This window comes from Xyrauchen texanus, chromosome 36 (genome assembly GCF_025860055.1).
Source record: "Xyrauchen texanus isolate HMW12.3.18 chromosome 36, RBS_HiC_50CHRs, whole genome shotgun sequence".
Lineage (NCBI taxonomy): Eukaryota > Metazoa > Chordata > Actinopteri > Cypriniformes > Catostomidae > Xyrauchen > Xyrauchen texanus.
In genome coordinates, this window is record NC_068311.1 from 33,404,846 (window position 1) to 33,424,893 (window position 20,048).

Sequence of the window (20,048 nt, forward strand, 5' to 3'; positions counted from 1 at the left end):
GTGCAGTGTAAAAATGTTAATAATTTGTTATTCTTTTCCCATTCAGTTGAATGTAGTCTGCATAAAGAATATCCGGATTTTCTTTCAGTATTTTCTCTTTGAGCTTTTTCCTTGCCTGCACACTTTTACACTTCTCAGGGTAGATCACCTCCCTCTTCTCTGATTGGCCTTTAGTCGTCATGGTGATCATTCTGGGAACTGTGCCAGAACTGCCAAACTGCCGTTTATTTAGCCTTAGCTTGCAATGATGGGATATTTTGATGTTAATCGATCAAATGTATAGTTTTATTGCTGTTGTATGCCAGTTAAAGCTCACCTGTCTGTTTAGCGTTTGGAGATCTCTGTTGTAGGATGATTTTTAGCTGTAGTCAATTGAATTAGTCCTTTCATGTTTTGGAGGGAAAATGCAGGTAGCTCATGTAGTGATGTTTCGGTAGCCAGATGCAAATCCAGGGGTTTTTATCTTCTTTGTAGTGAAAATATATATTTTTCTAGGTAAAAATATATCTTCAAATGTTCCTTTTATTGTTTTTTCTTGTTTGCTGTTATAATTTTACTCTCTGTCTCACTTTTTTGGTTTAATCTTTCTTAATTGTTCAGGAGCTCATATTTTAGAGTGGCTGCTCAGTCTCTGTATTCTACTCTCTCTTATCTGTCTGTCTGTCTGCCTGTCTATCTATCTATCTATCTCTCTGCCTGTCTGTCTGCCTGTCTATCCTGTCTGTCTTGTCCGTCTGTCTATATGAGAAGGAAAGCAATGCAACAAATACTACTGTGTAAATCTTTCTTTTTTATTTATTTTTTACTATATTATGATATTTAGTAATGAGATAATTTTCATCATTTTTATTTGTTAATTGTATAATATTTATTTATTAGTAATGAGAATTTCTAGGAAAAAACATATTTGTCACGGAAAGTCACAAATTGCTAAAAATCCTAATAGTCTTAAAATATACTATATTATATACTATAAATATACTATATACTGTATTATTTCTTTCATTTGCAGTGAAAAATAACATGTTCTTGACAGATTTTATGAGATTCGAGCATTGGCAGTCATTTTTACAAATCTTTTTTCTTTTTCTCTATTAGTCTATTTACGTGAACCTTTCCATGAGTTCCTTTATAGGACACTGGTATTTTATAAACCATAAAAGAGCCAATAAAATGTGACAAGTACTCAAAATTATACCTCAAATCATCTTGATGCTCAATTATTAGTATAGAATATGACATCTTAATAGCGCACACTCATAACGCTCTCTCAAACACACGTTCACATATAGTTTCCATATCTTTACAATACTTCACTTGAACAGTCTTAGAACAGTTATCCACACGTTACAGTCTGTAAGACAAGGGATCATTCACATATCACATTTAGTCTAAACAGGTTTAGAGAAAGCCCTCCAAGTTGGGACAGCCCATTAGAACATGTTTGTGTGCATATATACAATTATAACATTTATAGCTATAATTGCTGTGGTCTCGTTAATGTATGTCAATCTTTGAGGCGTTCTCTTTGGCCATCTGTTGCAGCAAAGTAATGTCTGTGTTTAGATATGGCTCACTTCAGGAGGGATATGTCATCAGAGAAGTCCCCAGTGCCCAGCGGGTGAAGACAGAGTGTAAAGCGCCACTGACACACCATGAGGCACAGCGGCAGCATGAAGAGGGCACAGATCCCTGCCATTATGTAGGCGATGGTCATGAGGGTGGACTCATCCGTCTGAGGGATGTTGTAGCCGCAGTCCTCCAGATCAACACCGTGAAACGGACCCTCCACTGAAGCAGTGCGGAACTCATCGTGGACTGAGGTGAAATAAAATTAACATCAACACAGACAAACAAACAAACAAAGAATAAAATCTAGTGGATGACTTCTCATAACTTTAAAGTGTCCAAATGTTTAACCATTGAGCTTGTTTGTAATTCTCATTATTCTTAAAGATAATAAAAGTGAATGTAAAGCAATTCTTTGATGTACACACTTCACAATCTAACACATACATGAAAGAAAATGTGTTTCTTCACAAGTCAGAATCTCCAACGTTGCGTCAGTTGCTGACGCTAAGAGAAGCTCCTGAGTCACCATCTCCAAAGCACTTTCAAATCATGGCAATTTATGGGCAGATGGCACTTGATGCTCCGCCAACTATGGGCACATCACCACAAGCATATAAACCAGAGCAAAGCGGCATTTCATGAGACTTGAGTCGCATGCACTGGACACTTGCGAAGTCTACATTCAAGATGGTTAATCAGAGACCAATTTTGTCTCATGCATCTTCTGGACTGGTTTGTGTCAACAGAATTACTTTCACACACACATAATTGGCCATTCTTGAAATTCACCTTTGAGGGCACATCATATCAGTTCAAAATCCTGCCCTTCGGCATGTCTTTAGCTCCTCAAACATTCACGAAATGTGTCGATACGAAGCTCGCTCCGCTGAGGCTAAACCGTGTCCTTGTTCTGAATTACCTCGATGACTGGTTGCTTTTTGCACTGTCAGAGGCACAAGCATGTCAGCACAGGGATCTGTTGCTCGCCCATTTGGAGCACTAAGGCCACAAAGTCAATTGTGTTTGTGCCCTGTCGGCAAGGTGCCAAGTTGGCATCATCCCATTGGGTTTATTACATATGAGGCCTCTTCAGTGCTGGGTCAACATGAAAGTTTCTCGTTGGTCTTGATGACGCAGTCTTTTACGTTTTGTAGTAAAAAGTCACAACGGACCTGTCGAACACAGGCTGGGGAGCTCTGTGCGATGGTCCACAAGTGTGTGGCCTGGCACATAAATTTCGTTCAGTGGTGCAGGGCTTTCACATACTGAATCAGACAGACAAATCAGACCATATCACTCCCATACTATGTCAGCTTCACTGGTTGCCAGTATCCTATCGCATTCAATTAAAAACTCTAACATAACCTTTTTTTATTATTTATCATCTTTTCTCAATTTGGAATGCCCAATTCCCAATGCGCTCTAAGTCCTCATGGTGGTGTAGTGACTCACCACAATCAGGATGGAGGAGGACGAATCTCAGTTGCCTCCGCATCTGAGACGTCAATCTGCGCATCTTATCACGTGGCTTGTTGAACGCGTTACTGCGGAGACCTAGCACGTGTGAAGGCTTCATGCTATTCTCTGGGGCATCCATGTACAACTCAGCATGAGCCTCACCAAGAGCGAGAACTACATTACAGAGACCACTAGGAGGTTAACCCAACGTGACTCTACCCACCCTAGCAACTGGACAAATTGGTTGCTTAAGAAGCCTGACTGGAGTCACTCAGCACGTCCTGCATTCAAACTTGCGAGTTTTTGCATCCTGAGCTACCGAGGCCCCCCTACATAATACATAATATGCCAGAGGGGAGTCCGGTAGCGGCCAGTGTTGAACCTGGCACGCCATCTTCTCCTCTGGTGCGAGAAGCATCTCCTGTTGATACATGCAATGCATGTCCCCGGATACCTGAACTGCGGCACAGGGGATCAGCCAAGGGGAATAGAGGTTTCACCCTCAGACAGCTCTAAGGATTTGGGAGGTATTCAGGAATTGCACCGAGGTTGCACCAGAATGGCCAAACCACCTTAGGTTCCCGGTTCTGGTAGAGCTGTTGGATGCCCCACTGAGGAGGAATCTGCCCTCGTAGGCTCTAATACTAGTGCATTGTATTCTAACTATCTATCTTTGAATGGTGTCATTCTTGGCTCTTAGAGTAGCATTATGTCCAATTATGACCTTTTTCCCCACCATGGAGTGGATGGCAATAGTTCCACTGTGCTTCACTACACATCATCATTCCACTACATAATATTTAAAACCTAACAAACTTCTTTTTGGGAAATGTTTTAAATGAAACGTGTGATTGTGCTTTCTTTGTTTCAAACAACTGTTACTTGCTGTGATATTTTGTGATCTAATGCAATGACATTCAGACATTTTCATAAGTGACTTAAGTGCCTCTCTCACCGTGGCATGTGCTGACAGCGAAGCCGATGCATTTGTGTTCTCGGTCGAATACAACATAGAAACCCTCCATGATGACGGCACCCATGACTGTACCAGTACTGGACTGAGACACAGCGAATTTATAACAGTTCTCCTGCGCTGAGGCCACGTCCTCTACAGGCCGCAGGTACTGCTGCAGAGAGAAAGAGAGAGACAGAGATATCAGCTACTCAAACACACTCACAAATAGCAATACCATCAATATCCTTTATTGTAGTCCATTGAACTTATATGCATGTGTTTGCTCTACTATAATAAAAATAGTTGTTGTTGTTTTTTCACTTGCGAATGCATGTTTTTGCCTTTCTTGTCCTCTCCCCTCATCTTTCATCTGTGTGTCTCGCTGTCAATTTTGGAAGCCCTTTATATAGTGCTGACTATTTATAGCCCTTGACCTTTTTAATGCCTACATGGTATAAATAATGCATAGAATTTGATTTATAAAATGTAAAACATGTTTGTTTGTTTCAGGGTATGAAACTCTTTTGACAACCAGACACAGTGGTTGATGAATGCATAATTCTACCAGCCACTTTCCCCCATTCAAACTGAATTTTAAGCTAATTAAACAGCTCCTGATGGTCTAAGATCATTTGCAGTGCTCATATGCAAATACAAATTCTTGCAAACAGTTTGTGCAAAATAATATTTGAAAATGGTTTTCAACAGTAAACATTTGTAACGCAGTTCAATGGAAAGGAGGAGGCGAGAACCGGCTTGGCAATATAAATAATAGTTTAATGTAAAACTGAAACCAAAGACACAAACACACATGACGGTCAGCTGACCGTAAACGATCTCTCTCTCATCGCACAACCTTCCGCATTCAGTGCTTATCCCTCTCGGAGGCTTAATTAGCCTGATTAGGGACCGGGTGTGTATAATCACGACCTGGCCCCGCCCTCCGCCCTGCCACAACATTTGAAATTAACTTTTAAACGTAAGCTCGGGAGGAGCTTGTTCATCTAGGCCTGCCAATCATATCCCAAAGATATACAAGCAGCTGCGATTCTTCCAGCATCCCTCTACCTATATATTTAATCACACCTATACCAATTAATGGACAGGCTATCCATCATCCAGGACAGCACACCAAATCTCTTTACCTTATATGCGCTTCACGACTATATGAACCAGTGAACTCTTGAAATAGTAGTATAATACGGTGTAGTCACATGACATGATCATGTTGCATGTTTAATTCAGTGAGTTCTGTCCAGTTGTTTTCTTGGAATAATTTGGTAATCTTGTCAAAAGATGTCAAAAATCACAGTTGATATTACTTCCAGGTCAAGCCAAGCATATTGCATTGTGGCATACAGTGTATCACGCAGTGTGTTCTGTTGTATTCTGCACATTTTGGCAAATGTGTAAGGTAGGTATTCCATGCATATACAGAGAAAATGTGCAGAAAACTGTGCACTGTATACACATTACATTTTGCAGAAATAGTATTGTTGTATATTATTGAGAACACAGCCACACAAGAAACTTGAAGATGTACCTGTGGTAGGATGGAGATCCGGAAGGACTGGTTTCTGTTCTCACTCATCAGGTACAATGAGATGACTGGGAAGATGTGCCAAGGTGTGGCGCCTGCCTGCCAACATACCAGCTGCTCCCCCAGCCAAAAACCTGAGGGGAACTGTTCTGTCTGGAATGAAGAAAAAAAAAGACAATTGAGCATTGCATTGTGACATGACCAGAGATCCCCCCTTATCCTATGGTAATTGACCAGAGCAATTTGACTGAAAATGTAAGCAGAATTATTAGTATTAATAATGAGGTCATTAATAAAACAAATGCAAAAGCAAACATATGTCAAAAAGTGTTCGACAATAACATTGTATTGTTACTGGCAAAAAACATAATTATTTAGAAAAATGGTTAAAAAAAAATGACAGTGTTACAACTCAACTAATTAAATGTGAAATGTGACAGGTAATGACATAAACTGACAGATGAGGCGGCTTCAATGGCCTTCACCGCAGCCTGGAACACTTTACGAGGGAGACGTAAGTTGGTTGTGCCGCTGTCCACAATACTTTTATCATAGTTATACTGAGAGAGAGAGAGACAGAGAGAGAGAGAAAATTATGCCTGATTTCAGCAATGCCTCAAATTCATTTGACTTTGTGCTTATTTGAATGTAGCTGTGCTAAATCCATGTCTCGTATCACTCCATGCACTCTTATTCTGAAATAATAGGTTACACTTTACAACAATGTTGTATTCGTTACATTGGTCAACAAAATAGTTAACAAGAACTAACAATAATTTTACAGCAATTTTTAATCTTGGCTAATGTTAATAATAATAATAATAATAATAATAATAATAATAATAAATGCCTTATGTGTGATATAGGACCCAGGTGTGACTGACTGCACATTATCCCTTACATATACAATACAATAATAATATTATCTTCCCTAAGGTCCACTGCTAATGTTAGTAAAGTTTTTTTGCACCAAAACGGTTATAATTTTGTAATATATGATCATTTTTAACACTGTCTCTGACCCTCTGACTGAAACACTTGGTTTAGGCCTAACCGCCTAATTTAAACTTCAACGTTGTAACGGTTACAGCCTGTTACAAGGCATACTGTCTTTTCTAGGGGGCCTATGTTCATCCTAGCCACTAGGGGTCATGAGTAGCACTCAATGTTTAGTATAAAAAGGGAAAGTAGTAGAAGAAGTATTATATCCAGTGTGACTTGCCACATGCTGTTGGCTGCTATTCTTGAAAATTCTGGTTTGGGAAACTGTTTGTTTGCTGCCCAAATGTAAGTGATGTTATTTCATGTTTTGATTTTTGAATATTTTTGATTTAGTTGACCAGTTTTTTTGTAAATATATTGTTTGTTTATGGATGAGAAGGTGATTTGTTGTATTTCTTTTACTTGTAGAGGATTTTTTTGTGCTGTTATGATTCTCCTGGATTACTTACCAGAGGACTTATTTCCTTGATTCCCTTTGGAGGCAGTAATGCCATTAGCCAAGGAATGAAAATAACTTTTATGTCAGAAAGACATCTATCTATATGATCTCTTAAGAACTATTGACAAGTCTGGTCTCATCCTGAGGAAATTGACTTTTGACGTCTCGTGTACCTACCCCAACTCATTCTCCAGAATCCTCTTACAATCGCCTACGGTTGCTATTTGGGATTGTTTGCTTGGCTGGTGTTATTGTGTGACATGTGTTTATGTAAATATCGTCTATATACCAATATATGTATGGAAAGATTTTTTTTTTTTTTCAATTTTTCTTTGTGTGATTCTTTAAATACATTATATCCTTCCCTGGGTATTCTGCAAATATGATTCCCCTTTATTTTCTGTAACTCATCAGTTCTAAGCAGCTGGGACAGTTATAATGTAAACGCCCTCTTTTATGATTGGCTAACATTGTGCCGACCCTCGAATACAGACATATTTGAAACTCAATCGGTAGAGACAAGCTACACAACATCATAAAACTACATTCCAGGGTTTACAAATAACACGCATCCAACACATTGTATCCAAATATATTAACTGTTTATCTCAAGCATAACTGTTAACACTCCAATCAAACAGCCATAACATTTGAAATATTAATGAATGAAACCTTTTACTTACTGTTTTGCAATCGGGTCCAATATTGTTTTTAACTGGCCCATCCTTCAATAACAGTTCCTTTGCAAAGCTTGAATCATATTATGACTGGTTCACAAAAAATCCACGCTGATACTGTATGTGCCAAAAAAACGCACACACATAGTCCAAAGCTTGGTGAAACAAGATGCGCACACACATACACTATCAAATCACTGGAAACGCATCAAAATGGTCAAAGATCTCCATCTAGTGCATGTTTACATACACCAACAATTAAAAATAGTGCAGATGGGTGCAAGAATGTGTCCAGGATGCTTTTGTGCTCAAAATAACAAGATGCAGCAGCTGAATAAAACATGTTTTCCTTTTCAGATTTGTAACTTGACATTGTGTCTTTTAAAGGTGGTGCAAGATACAGTACATGACAATGGTCAAAGATGTCTGTCTAGTGCATTTTTCTAAAAAGAAAATTCAAAATAGTCCAGATGGGTCCCCTTTGGTGTTCAGGAGTAGTTGGCCACACTAGGCCTGTCTGCCCTGCTCTCTCCCTGTTTCCGAACTGAGCATAACTGAACTAAAGTTGGCATACATATTTTTTTGCTGTAGAGGTGGTCATGAATTAATGGACCCCTAATTACATAGGGAAGTCGCAGAAGTAGAGAACGAGGCATTTTTGCAGCTTGGTTTCATTGGGGATTAAGTTTAGAGTTCTGAAATTTACAGTATGTTTTTATAGTAAAATGACGTCTTATATGTCAAAATATCAAGGACAATTTGATTACTCATGACATGACCCCTTTAAAATAATAATTTAAGTAAGTAATAACAATAAAAGTGAAATCTATTCAACTGCATTCTTATTTATGACCAATAATCAAAAGTTAAGGAGAAGTGAAAGTACAGTAGAAGGAAAAAAACCTCAGTGATGCATATTTTTTATAATATGAATTAATGCTATATGGGCCAGGAAACCCCAGGAAACTCATGCTTACTTCTTTGCAGTCCATATTGAGATCCTGTCCATTAACTTCAATGCGCACAATGATGACCTCATAATACCACTCCCGTCTAATTGGTGTATACCACAGCTCACCAACGTATAAAGATGTATCTATTCCCCCAATAATCTGAGAAGAATAAAGAAAAACTGAATCAATACCTGCTTATTTCATAAATCACAAGTGATTATTAAGAGTGATATATATAATTTGTTTATTATATATGACTTGGAATATATTGCACGACGAGTCATACGAAATATGTTTGTTATAATTTTTTGGTATAAACATGCTTTTTTGCCATTTTGTAGTTTTACAAATATAGGATGAAAATGCACTGCTTCTTTTTTCCATTTTGTTTTCAGAGTCTCTCACCATACTGCCCCCTACAGTTGAACTGCCTGTGCTGTAGTTCTGTGTGAATCCTGCTCCACAGAGCTGCAGAGAGAAGAGGTTTGGAACGGTGGTCTGTCTCAGGAGAGAGTCGAAGAACGGTTCTAGATTCTCATCTGGCTGAAAAAGAGAAAGAAAGAGATCCAACTCTTTATTGAACTATCCATGGATATAGTAACCATACATCAGCGCTGGACAGTATGGCACAAGAGAGTGTTGAGATTTTGCCATACTGTTTACTCTGCATTAGATATTTTGAAATGACTTTATTTATACGTGCGAGTGAAGAAACATGGAGTAATGTGAAATCACAAAGGCAACTTTCCATTTTTGTGTGTGAGTTTTAATGACAAATTTGATTAATTGAAGTATGTGTCAAAAACCAGTGTATAGTGCTTTTAGTCTTTCAATCAATCTAAGCGTGAAAAATTTCAACTCAAGTTTTACATAGTCTGAAGATATTTTTACTGATGCCAGACTTCGTATGTTATGAAAAATCTTTTGGTTTATGTCCATAAAGTTTTTAACAAAAAGGAACATTTGCAAATGAGACAAGGAACTTTATATTTGTAAAGTGTTTAATTCACTGTAGTATCCAAAAATAGGTGTCACCATATGGTCATTTCATCTATAAACCTTGTTCTCATTAAAATACAGTTATATATGAGATACACAAGTGAGAGTGCTGTTGTTCCTGTATATTAGCACTGCTATTATTCCGCATCAGGTATTCACAACCATGGTGATAAATGGACCAACAGCACTCTTGCCTGTGTGATACTGCTTTTAAACTATAGTTAAAAAAAACTGGTCGAGAAGTAAGGGAAAATCCAGAAGCACCTCAAAAATGCTATTGTGTGTGGAACTACTTGGATTCTTGTTTTGGCGCTACTCTTGCTGTGGCGACAAGCAGCAGGTGTGTTTGTTTGTCTGCGTTTTGTTGTTAGAAGTGCTGTAAGTTTCCTGTTTTTGATTCGTTGTTGATGAAAATGTACTAGATATTATTGTTCATTCAAATAGTCGCCATGGAGATACTGTATACTACGCTGTTATCGTATGGACTTTATGGATTTACTATGTCCAAGGCGAACGCAGCCAGCAACGTGAGCCGGTAAGGACATACTCTCGAGAATGTTTGATGCGATGGGACAATCCGTGTATGGGAAATATATATCTGGACCCGCTTGTATCTGAAGACATTCTAGCTGAGATCTCTAGGCACAGGTCTCCTGGAAATGATCGCAAAAACTCTCGCAAAGAGAGGAAGCGAGGAAGGAGAGGTGGCGTCCGACTTCGGTTAAAACGACAAAAAATACGCCGTATTCCGCTCCCTTCAATAATACTCGCAAATGCTCAGTCGCTCAGAAACAAGATTGATGAGCTTCAAGCAAACTCGAACTATTTACAGGAATACAGGAACGCCTGTATTATGGCCTTCAGTGAGACGTGGCTGTCGTCTAAACACACCGACACGGATTTCTCAATCAGCGGCTTTGGGGCACCTGTCAGGTTGGATAGAGACGCAGAAGCCACGGGGAAATCTCAGGGTGGTGGTGTGTGTGTATACATAAATCAGCGGTGGTGTAGGAACATCACCGTCAGGGAAAAGATATGCACTCCTGACATCGAACTGCTTTCCATCTCCGTTCGCCCGTTCTATCTCCCGAGAGAATTTCCCCAGATATTTGTGACTGTAATATATATTCACCCTAAAGCAAACACACAAACTGCTGCCGATATTATTCGCAAAGTGACTCAAAGACTTCAATCTCTTTCCCCGGATGCCCCGTGTCTGCTTATGGGGGATTTTAATAACGGTAAACTGAGTAAAACCTCAATTTTTATCAATATGTCACATGTCCAACTAGGAAAAATAAAACTTTGGACAAGTGCTATGGTTCAATTAAAGAGGCTTATAAAGCCTCCCCTCTGGCTCCCATAGGATCCTCAGATCACTGTATTATTAATCTCATCCCGGTGTATAGACCTATGCTTAAAAGGGGGTCTATACACCGGGATGTCAAAACTAAAGAGATTGAGACCTGGGAGGATGAGTCTGTTCTGAAATTACAAGGTTGTTTTGATTGCACCGATTGGTCTGTCTTCTTTGACTCTGCTGCTGATATTGATGAGCTTGTTGATGCTGTATGTTGTTATATTTCTTTTTGTGTGGATTTTATTATTCCCAAAAAGTATGTCAAAGTTTATGCCATGGGTCACTAGCTCACTGAAACAAGTGTTAATGAAAAAACATAGGGCTTTTCATAATGGGAATGAGCGTGAAATTAGGGAGGCAACTAAGGAGGTCAGAGCAGAAACCAAGAAGGCTAAATTACAATATAAAAATAAGATAGAGGAAAGATTGGGCAGTAACAACTTGAAGGTAGCATGGGATGGTGTGAAAAGGATGATAGGTTTGCAAAAAACACATAATAAATCAGTCCAATTGGCAATGTATAAATATGATAGCGAGTTATCTGAAGCGTTGAACATCTTTTTTTCACGTTTTGATATTCATGACTTTTCAGACAAATTAAAGAAATTAATCGAGGAACAGGCCCAGGTAGAATCCATTCCTTTCTCAATTACAAAGGAGGAGGTTAGGTCTGTATTTAATAGAATTAAGGTAAATAAGAGTCCAGGACCAGATGGAATTACTGGGAGATTGTTGAAGTGCTGTTCAGAGCAGCTCTGCGGGGTGTTTGCTGACATCTTTGAGATGTCCTGGGAACAGGGAAGGGTTCCAATGGCTTGGAAAGACTCTATTATAGTTCCAGTGGCAAAGGGCAACTCTGTAAGTACATTAAATGACTTCAGACCAGTGGCATTGACTTCACTGGTCATGAAGTCATTTGAGAGGATTGTAAAGCGACTTCTGCTGTTCAGGGTGGGTGGGGCCCTGGACCCCAGCCAATTTGCATACAGGGCTAACAGGGGGGTAGAGGATGCACAGATTGCACTTTTAGATCTGCTTTATAGACATTTAGAGGGTCCTGGTACACACGCCAGGCCTTTGTTTTTAGATTTTTCTTCTGCTTTTAATACTATCCAGCCACATGTTTTAGTTAGTAAATTAGTATCAGAATTTAATATTGAGAGTAATCTTGTGAGCTGGATTATGGATTTTTTAACAAATAGAACACAGCGAGTTAAGGTGAATGGTTGTCTTTCTGAAAGGCTTGTCTCCTCCACTGGCTCCCCGCAGGGTTGTGTACTTTCACCTCTACTATACATCCTCTACACTAACGATTGTAGGAGCCAGTATAGTAATAGACACATCCTGAAATATGCTGATAATACAGTTATTGTCAGTTTACTGCAGAAACATGAATGTCAGCATGGGCCAGTGGTCGATGAGTTTGTCAGTTGGTGCGACAGTTCTTTTCTCCAGCTTAACACCTCTAAAACCAAGGATATGTTTATAGATTTTAGGAGAAAACAACCTGGTTCTCCTCTACCCACCTATATAAAAGGAATAAGCATAGAGGTGGTAGAGCAGTATAAATACCTGGGTGCTGTGATAGACAGTAAACTCAAATTTGACATTAACACAGAGATTATCTGCAAAAAGGGACAACAACGATTGTACTTCCTAAGGAAGCTTAATTCTTTTAATGTCGATAAGGTTATCCTGTATTTATTTTATAAGTCTTTTATTGAATCTGTTCTTACTTTTGCTTTTATTGCCTGGTATGGGGGCATCAGCCTGAGGGAGAAAAATAATCTACGCCATATTGTGAAGGTGGCTGGTAAATTAATAGGCTGTCCACAGGTTTCCTTGACAAATATTTATGAGAGGCAGGTTATGAGGAAAGCAGATGCCATATTGGACTGTGTAAATCATCCCCTTCATTGTTCTTTTGAGGTCCTCCCCTCAGGTCGGAGATTTAGAGTCCCTTGTTTTAAGTCCAATAGGACTAAGAACTCTTTTATACCAAGTGCAATTCGGTTGCTAAATTTGCACAATTCTATGACATAGATGGGTAATACTGTAACAGTGTTTTTAACTAGTAGTTTGTGTTGTTTATTGGTACTGTATGTGTATGTGGTGTTTATGCTACCTGTTGTGTTACCTGTATGTTTACCTGGCTGCAAGACAAGTTTCCCTTAGGGGACAATAAACTGAAACTGAACTGAACTGAACAGATTCATGATCTTGCTTAGAAACAGCTACATATGCCACTGCTAGTTCAAAAGATGTGCCCAAGCCTCCGTTATTAATTTAAACATGTCACTTAAGAATAGGGCTGGGTGATAAAACAATCTCACATGGAAATGAGCTTTTGATTCGCCATAAAGGTTTGCCATAATTTTGCAGCTCTTCACCGGTAGTGGTGAACATGCAGCAAACCTTTGTCAAAAACTGGCAATTTGACGCAAGTTTGGGGCAGATTTACCATGAACTCTCGATTTTTGTAAAAGTTTTTAACACAGGCAAAATAGAATTTCAGTGGACGTTATGACTTTTAGGTTACAGCAATTATGTCATATACGGGTTACGTATGTAACAACGGCTTGTTCACTAGTTCTAGTTCTATTAAGCTTGTGTAATTACCTCGGCCTATCGTGAATCAGTAGTGATCGTCAGTAATGCTGATTTAACTTTATTTTTGGCTATAGTGCAGTAGTAATCCACTCTGGGTGATCACAGAGTGAGAGACAATGCCAATTTTTTGAGTAAAACCTGCTCATTTACTGACTGACAAGACAGTCTCTCTCAACGTCACATAAAACTCATTTGTTGCCACCTAATGGAGTAAATATGTATTGTCACTGGGATAAATAAAATCTCCACCTCTAGCTCTTTGTACTGCTCTCATTACTCTAGTTTGGAACACCATGAACACAAGTGGAGTGATACAAACGGTAAAGTGCTGCTGGACTGTAAATCAACACTTTTGGAATTCCTCTCATTCAATCAGATTTAAGGACTGGAACAAAACATAGTATAAATACCTTTACCGGAAACATAAAATGATTTTGTTCATACCGCCCACCCCAACCATACATGCCAGTGAAACACAGCGTGGACCGACCCTTGCGATCTCAGCATAGGCAAGCCCAAGTATGCCCTCCCAGTTGGATCCGTTGATGAAGAAGCGGTCAGACTGGGTGATGGCAGCGATGTTTGCCCTCAGTGAAATGTTGGGTCCATGAGGAACTGACACCAGATCAGTGCCCAGCTCGCCCTCCCATCGTCCCTGTGTGTACGGCACATACACACTGCGGCCCAGAACTCTGTACGATGACGAACTAAAGACACAAACACAGAAAGAGGGACATGTTGGTTTAATCTCACAAAAGCATTTAGGCCTACACATCACTTAGTAGTATGGTAGCTGGATTAATCCTACATGAAGTACTTACAGTGAGCGATGGTAATATCTGTGCAGGAACGGGTGAGTAGCAGCACCCACTGCGAAATTACTGCTGCCCGTATCCACTAAGATATTCAACTGAAACAGAAAGTGAAAATACTGAACAACAGTATTCAGTTGAGTTGATGAGTGGTGCTTGCACGTTCAAAACTCACCACCACAACGCTAGGTTGTAGTGGGGGGGTTGTGAGGGTGTTGCAATGCGGTTTATGTGGTTTATGAGTGGTTGTTACAAATGTTCCTGTGTGGTTGCTAGCAGGTTGCTATGTGGTTTCTAGGGTGTTTTTGATGGTTGGTAGTGTCCCTGATAGCACATACACCTGATAGCGCGTGTGCCTTTCATATCTTTGGACTCCCTCATTAATCATAATGCAGCACATTTGCAAGAAAGGCAGAAATAGCTGAATGCTTTGCGTAATGTACCAGCTGCATGAAGAGAGACACGTAAACACCTGTTACATCTCTCATCTCCATCTCTTGTTCCATACAGGGAAGGAAGGCTTAATGGAAGCTCAAAAGCGTCGCGGAGGTGCGCACACTCCGGGCGGGCCGCCTGCCTGTCTTCAGGCCAGTCCCTCTTGAGGGCGGTCGCCACCACAGCTCTGTTTATGTGTTCTATTCACATAGCAGTTATTGAGGTAGCAGACCGTTATAAAGTGACAGTAATTAAAGTGCACTCAGAACACGTGTGTGTGTGTGTGTGTGTGTGTGTGTGTGTGTGTGTGTGTGTGTGTGTGTGTCAAACCAGTCTCTGAGTATTGAGGAGTCTGATGGCTGAGGTCTCCCAGTCAGGAAGTCCAGGATCCAGTTGCAGAGGGAGGTGTCCAGGCCCAGCAGGTTCAGCTTTCCAATCAGGTGCTGAGGAATGATTGTGTTGAATGCTGAGCTGAAATCTATGAACAGCATTCGAACGTATGAGTAATTTTTATCAAGGTGGGTGAGGGCCAGATGAAGGGTTGTGGCGATGGCATCGTCCGTTGAACGGTTTGGAAGATACACAAACTGTAGTGGATCTAGTGAGGGGGGCAGCTGGGTCTTAATGTGCCTCATGACGAGCCTCTCGAAGCACTTCATGATGATTGGTGTGAGTGCGACGGGATGGTAGTCGTTGAGGTAGGACACTGAAGACTTCTTTGGCATGGGGATGATGGTAGTGGCCTTGAAGCACGTTGGAACGACGGCGCTGCTCAGAGAGATGTTGAAGATGTCAGTAAGAACATCTGCTAGCTGGTCTGCACATCCTCTGAGCACTCTGCCAGGAATGTTGTCTGGTCCAGGAGCCTTCTGTGGGTTGACTCTACGTAGAGGTTTCCTCACATCAGCCGTGGTAAGACAGAGATGCATACAATGAAAGTAAATGGGGTCTACATGATTTTAATGTGATAAAATAGCTTACATGGTATACTGGTACTGTGCAGACTAACTAATTCGATGATGTGTGTTATTGTTGTCATTGCTTTTTCATTCAACGTGGCTGTTCTTCTTTTTCCTACCTCTCACCCCAATCCACCCCAGTCTGTCTGCACCCCCCCACCCCCACTCTCGTCAGTGTGTAGTAAAGCTTAACTGACTCCTCATGTCATTGATCCATCCTGTGGACTTCCTGTTCTTTCTGTTTGTTGAATCCTGTTCATCTATCTGTATCCTGACTGCATCAGATGTGCATTCACCCCAGTGCTCCACAAGCATTTCCTGCAGCAACCCCAGTTCTGCACACATTTTATTTTTATTTATTTTTTTGCTACTATACAAGATGCTATCATGGCTGTGATGTCGGGGGTAATTGTAACACTAGTTAATAAAAATGATTATGACCCCAGAGGCATGGATTCTACATGACTACTGAAGGTGTCCTGTGGCATCTGGCACCAAAACATTAGCAGCAGATCCTTCAAGTCCTCTGAGTTGCAAAGTGGAGCCACCATGGATCAGACTTGTTGGTCCAGCACATCCCATATATGCTCATTTTGGATTGAGATCTGGGGAATTTGGAGGGCAGGGCAACACCTTGAACTCTTCATCATGTTCCTCAAACCATTCTCGAACAATATGTGCAGTGTGGCAGGAGCATTATCCTGCTGAAAGAGGCCACTGCCATCAGGGAATACCATTGACATGAAGGGGTGTGCCTGGTCTGCAACTGTGTTTAGGTATTGAAAAATGTATATCCACATGAATGGCGGGACCGTGGGTTTCCCAGCAGAACACTGCACAGAGCATCACAGTCCCTCTATCAGCTTGTCTTCTTCATACAGTGCATCCTGGTGCCATCACTTCCCCAGCTAAACGGTATGCATGTGCACGGAAATCCACATGATGTAAAAGAAAATGGGACTCATCGGACCAGGCGACCTTCTTCCACTGCTCCAAGTTCCAGATTCGATGCTCACGCATTGTAGGCAGTTCCAACGGTGGACAGGGGTCATCATGGGCACTCTGACCGGTCTGTGGCTACGCAGCCCCATACGCAGCTGGGTTTGATGCACTGTGTGTTGTGACACATTCTTTTTAACAAATTTTTATTCCTAACAGCTAAAATAATTATTACCATACAGTATAATGTGAACATTTTTAAAGCAATAAAAATTATTACTGTTCTCTTGAGATACTGTGGGTTAATATCAGGATCAGAAATTACAAAAATGCCCCCAAAATTAAAAATATGGGGGCAGCCACCTCCCCCGTAATGAGTTCCTCATTTTTATACACAAAATCTTATCTTATTTCCTATACACAAAATATGGTAGGTAGATTTGTAGTAATAAGTGAAAATGAACTAAATTACTACTGCTCCAGTCTCCCGGGAAGTCTCTGCACAAGTAGTCACATTGGTTCTTTCATTGTGTATGTTTCTATGTTTGTGGGATAGTTGTGGACTATTACTCCAAGGCCGTGCAGCATGACAGAGTTGTGTGCAATGAATCGTGTGATTCTTCAGTCATCCTTGTGTCAGCCTGTGCTCTACTCCACAGACATCCTTCATCCACTTCATAAAACAGATCTTTCATTAAATCATACAACCAATCAATGGTCTAAATCACAGAGATCAAAACAAGACATGGGCTGTGTTCAGTATGCAATACTTGCTGCATACTGCACAGTATATATTGTATACTTTCTCAGATGTTGTAAATATTTTATAACTATGCAGTATGCAGACTAGTGCTGTAGATTTCACATATTAATTCAGTGCACTTAATTATATAAAAAATAATGCATCAAAAAAATAACTTAATTAATTATGCCCCAGGAAGGTAATAAGGAAGGTTCCTGCTATCAGAGCAATACTCACACACACACACTCACTCACAAGCACACACACACACACACACACACACACACACACACACACACACACACACACACACACACACACACACACACACACACACACACACACACGTAGTGTTTCCATGTTTTATGGGGACTTTCCATAGACATAATGGTTTTTATACTGTACAAACTTTATATTCTATCCCCTAAACCTAACCCTACCCCTAAACCTAACCCTCACAGAAAACTTTCTGCATTTTTACATTTTCAAAAAACATCATTTAGTATGATTTATAAGCTGTTTTCCTCATGGGGACTGACAAAATGTCCCCACAAGGTCAAAAATTTCAGGTTTTACTATCCTTATGGGGACATTTGGTACCCACAAAGTGATAAATACACACACACACACACACAGAGAGAGAGAGTACATTGTGTCAGTACTTTTAATACTGTAATACACTGCATAATACAAAAAGAGTGAAAATATAAACGAAGAATAATAGCAGTGTGCTAGTATGCCATTCCAAATACAGCAACGTTGAAAATAAAGATCAGATAATATTTTTTGTTGAGAGCCCATTTATTTTGGCAGTGTACCAATGAATCAGTCTCACCTTCTGGGGCGGTGTACCCACGGCCATTTCGATGTAATACCCTTGTCCTGACTTTCCACGGAGGTTATCAATCATGTTTACAAAATTCATACCTCCGGCTCCTCTCCGTGTACGGGTGGCCCTTGAGGAGCCCCGGTGGGTCGCGGGCTGTGAGGGCGACCCCTGCCGCAGGGGGACACGGAGCAGTAGTGAACCAGGACTCCCACCAGAGGAGGTGACCGGCAGGAGGGCCACAAATGCCCATGAATACAGAATAAGACAGGGACCTTTCATCTTTCAGTGCTGTAGAATGCTTTTGTTTACTTCAGTAGACCTCTTGGTGATCCGTTAGCGCATTATGAGGTGACAGAATACGAAACAGTGCGCAAATTGCAAATCCCTGAAAGCCACTAGAGGCCATTTAATCTCATGTTTATTATCATCCGTCTTCTCCATTCTCCGCATTCACAATCAGCACAAATCCACGTTGAATAGCGTTTTATTTTGCTGTTTGACAATCTGACGGCATAAACCTCCATAATCCGCAACTACATGTCCTCCTTCATCTTCTCTGCATCCGCACGCACTGACTGGAACGATGTTTGAATCGAGAAAGAATCATTCTTTTGAATCGGTTCTTTTGAACGACTCGGTCAAAGAGATTCGCCAAGTGTTTGTGAATTAAGAACATGTTTCAGGAGTGAATCACAAACTACACGACATATCACACACTGTAAGTATTTTTATTAAAATCATAGGTATAATCTGCATACAAATCACGTAATATTTATTTTAGTAGAGTGATGACTCGGTAAATCTTTAGAACAAGGTCAATAAAACGAATTGTCCAAACGAACCGATTCGCTAAACCAAGTCACACTTCTCAACGCACTGAGCACACACTAATGTCAAGCGCTGGATTGATGCATTATGGGGCTTGAAGTTAATTTATTAAATGAATCTTGGCGTCTAATACTTATGGGACCAAATAAGGTTATCTAGGTGTTCAATGTGAAAACTTTTACAAATCTAGTTTAAAACACACGTGTCATGTTCTCAGAAATGTAATCTTTGTGTTCAGTTTGGTTTCATACATTTTTGAAAAACTAAACAAACAACAACAAAATACTTTTCAATTGTCATGTGGTGTAACCATAAAGTATTATAATACTTCATTTGCATCTTGAATACATAGTATAAACAACATAATTAATTTCCAAAAAGTTTTCAAACACATTTTTCATAGTAAAAACAAAAAAAAAAAAAAACATTTTTAAAAATTATAAATATTGTGAATTTATTTGTCAAAAATAAGAAGCCTTTTTCCTCACTCTGGAAGTGTACAATTCTTGAAGGAAGGGAAGGGGCAACCAATAATCCTCTCAGCAGTCCAAACTGTCCTTTGTAGTCTTCTGATATCTGATTTCGTAGCTGCACGAAACCAACTGTACAACAATAACCTTGATACACAAGAATAACACACTATAATAATCCTTTACCCAGACGTAAACCTCTTACTTGAATCGCAGGTAGAATGTGTGTTCGTCCACCGTTTGACTCCGCCTCGGTTCCTTGAAGCTCCGGTGATGATGGGAGGCCTTTCCTCGCTCTGTTGGTGGGCAGTACGGCGGCTGATTATCGGCGGATTGGTGGAAAATCAGCGAAGTCGACTCGAAGAGGGAAGAGAAATCTTCTTTCTTCATTTTTACAGACAAATGGGTTTTACAGACGCGGATTGCTCAGCGGTCTCCTTCTGATCTGTTAGCATGCTTGGTGGAACGC

The 20,048-nt window shown here is 40.2% G+C and overlaps 1 protein-coding gene across 1 annotated transcript; it reads right to left on the reverse strand.

Moving 5' to 3' along the window:
• Window positions 1-782: 782 nt before the first annotated feature.
• Window positions 783-18,857, reverse strand: bace1 (beta-secretase 1). The gene is made up of 9 exons (XM_052107364.1): window positions 18,288-18,857; window positions 14,387-14,475; window positions 14,056-14,272; window positions 9,002-9,139; window positions 8,621-8,755; window positions 5,984-6,085; window positions 5,529-5,678; window positions 3,986-4,157; window positions 783-1,818 (listed from the first exon to the last, which is right to left on the reverse strand). Exons 1-9 carry the CDS (start codon window positions 18,558-18,560, stop codon window positions 1,574-1,576), a joined length of 1,521 nt encoding a protein of 506 aa, XP_051963324.1. The 5' UTR covers window positions 18,561-18,857; the 3' UTR covers window positions 783-1,573.
• Window positions 18,858-20,048: the final 1,191 nt, after the last annotated feature.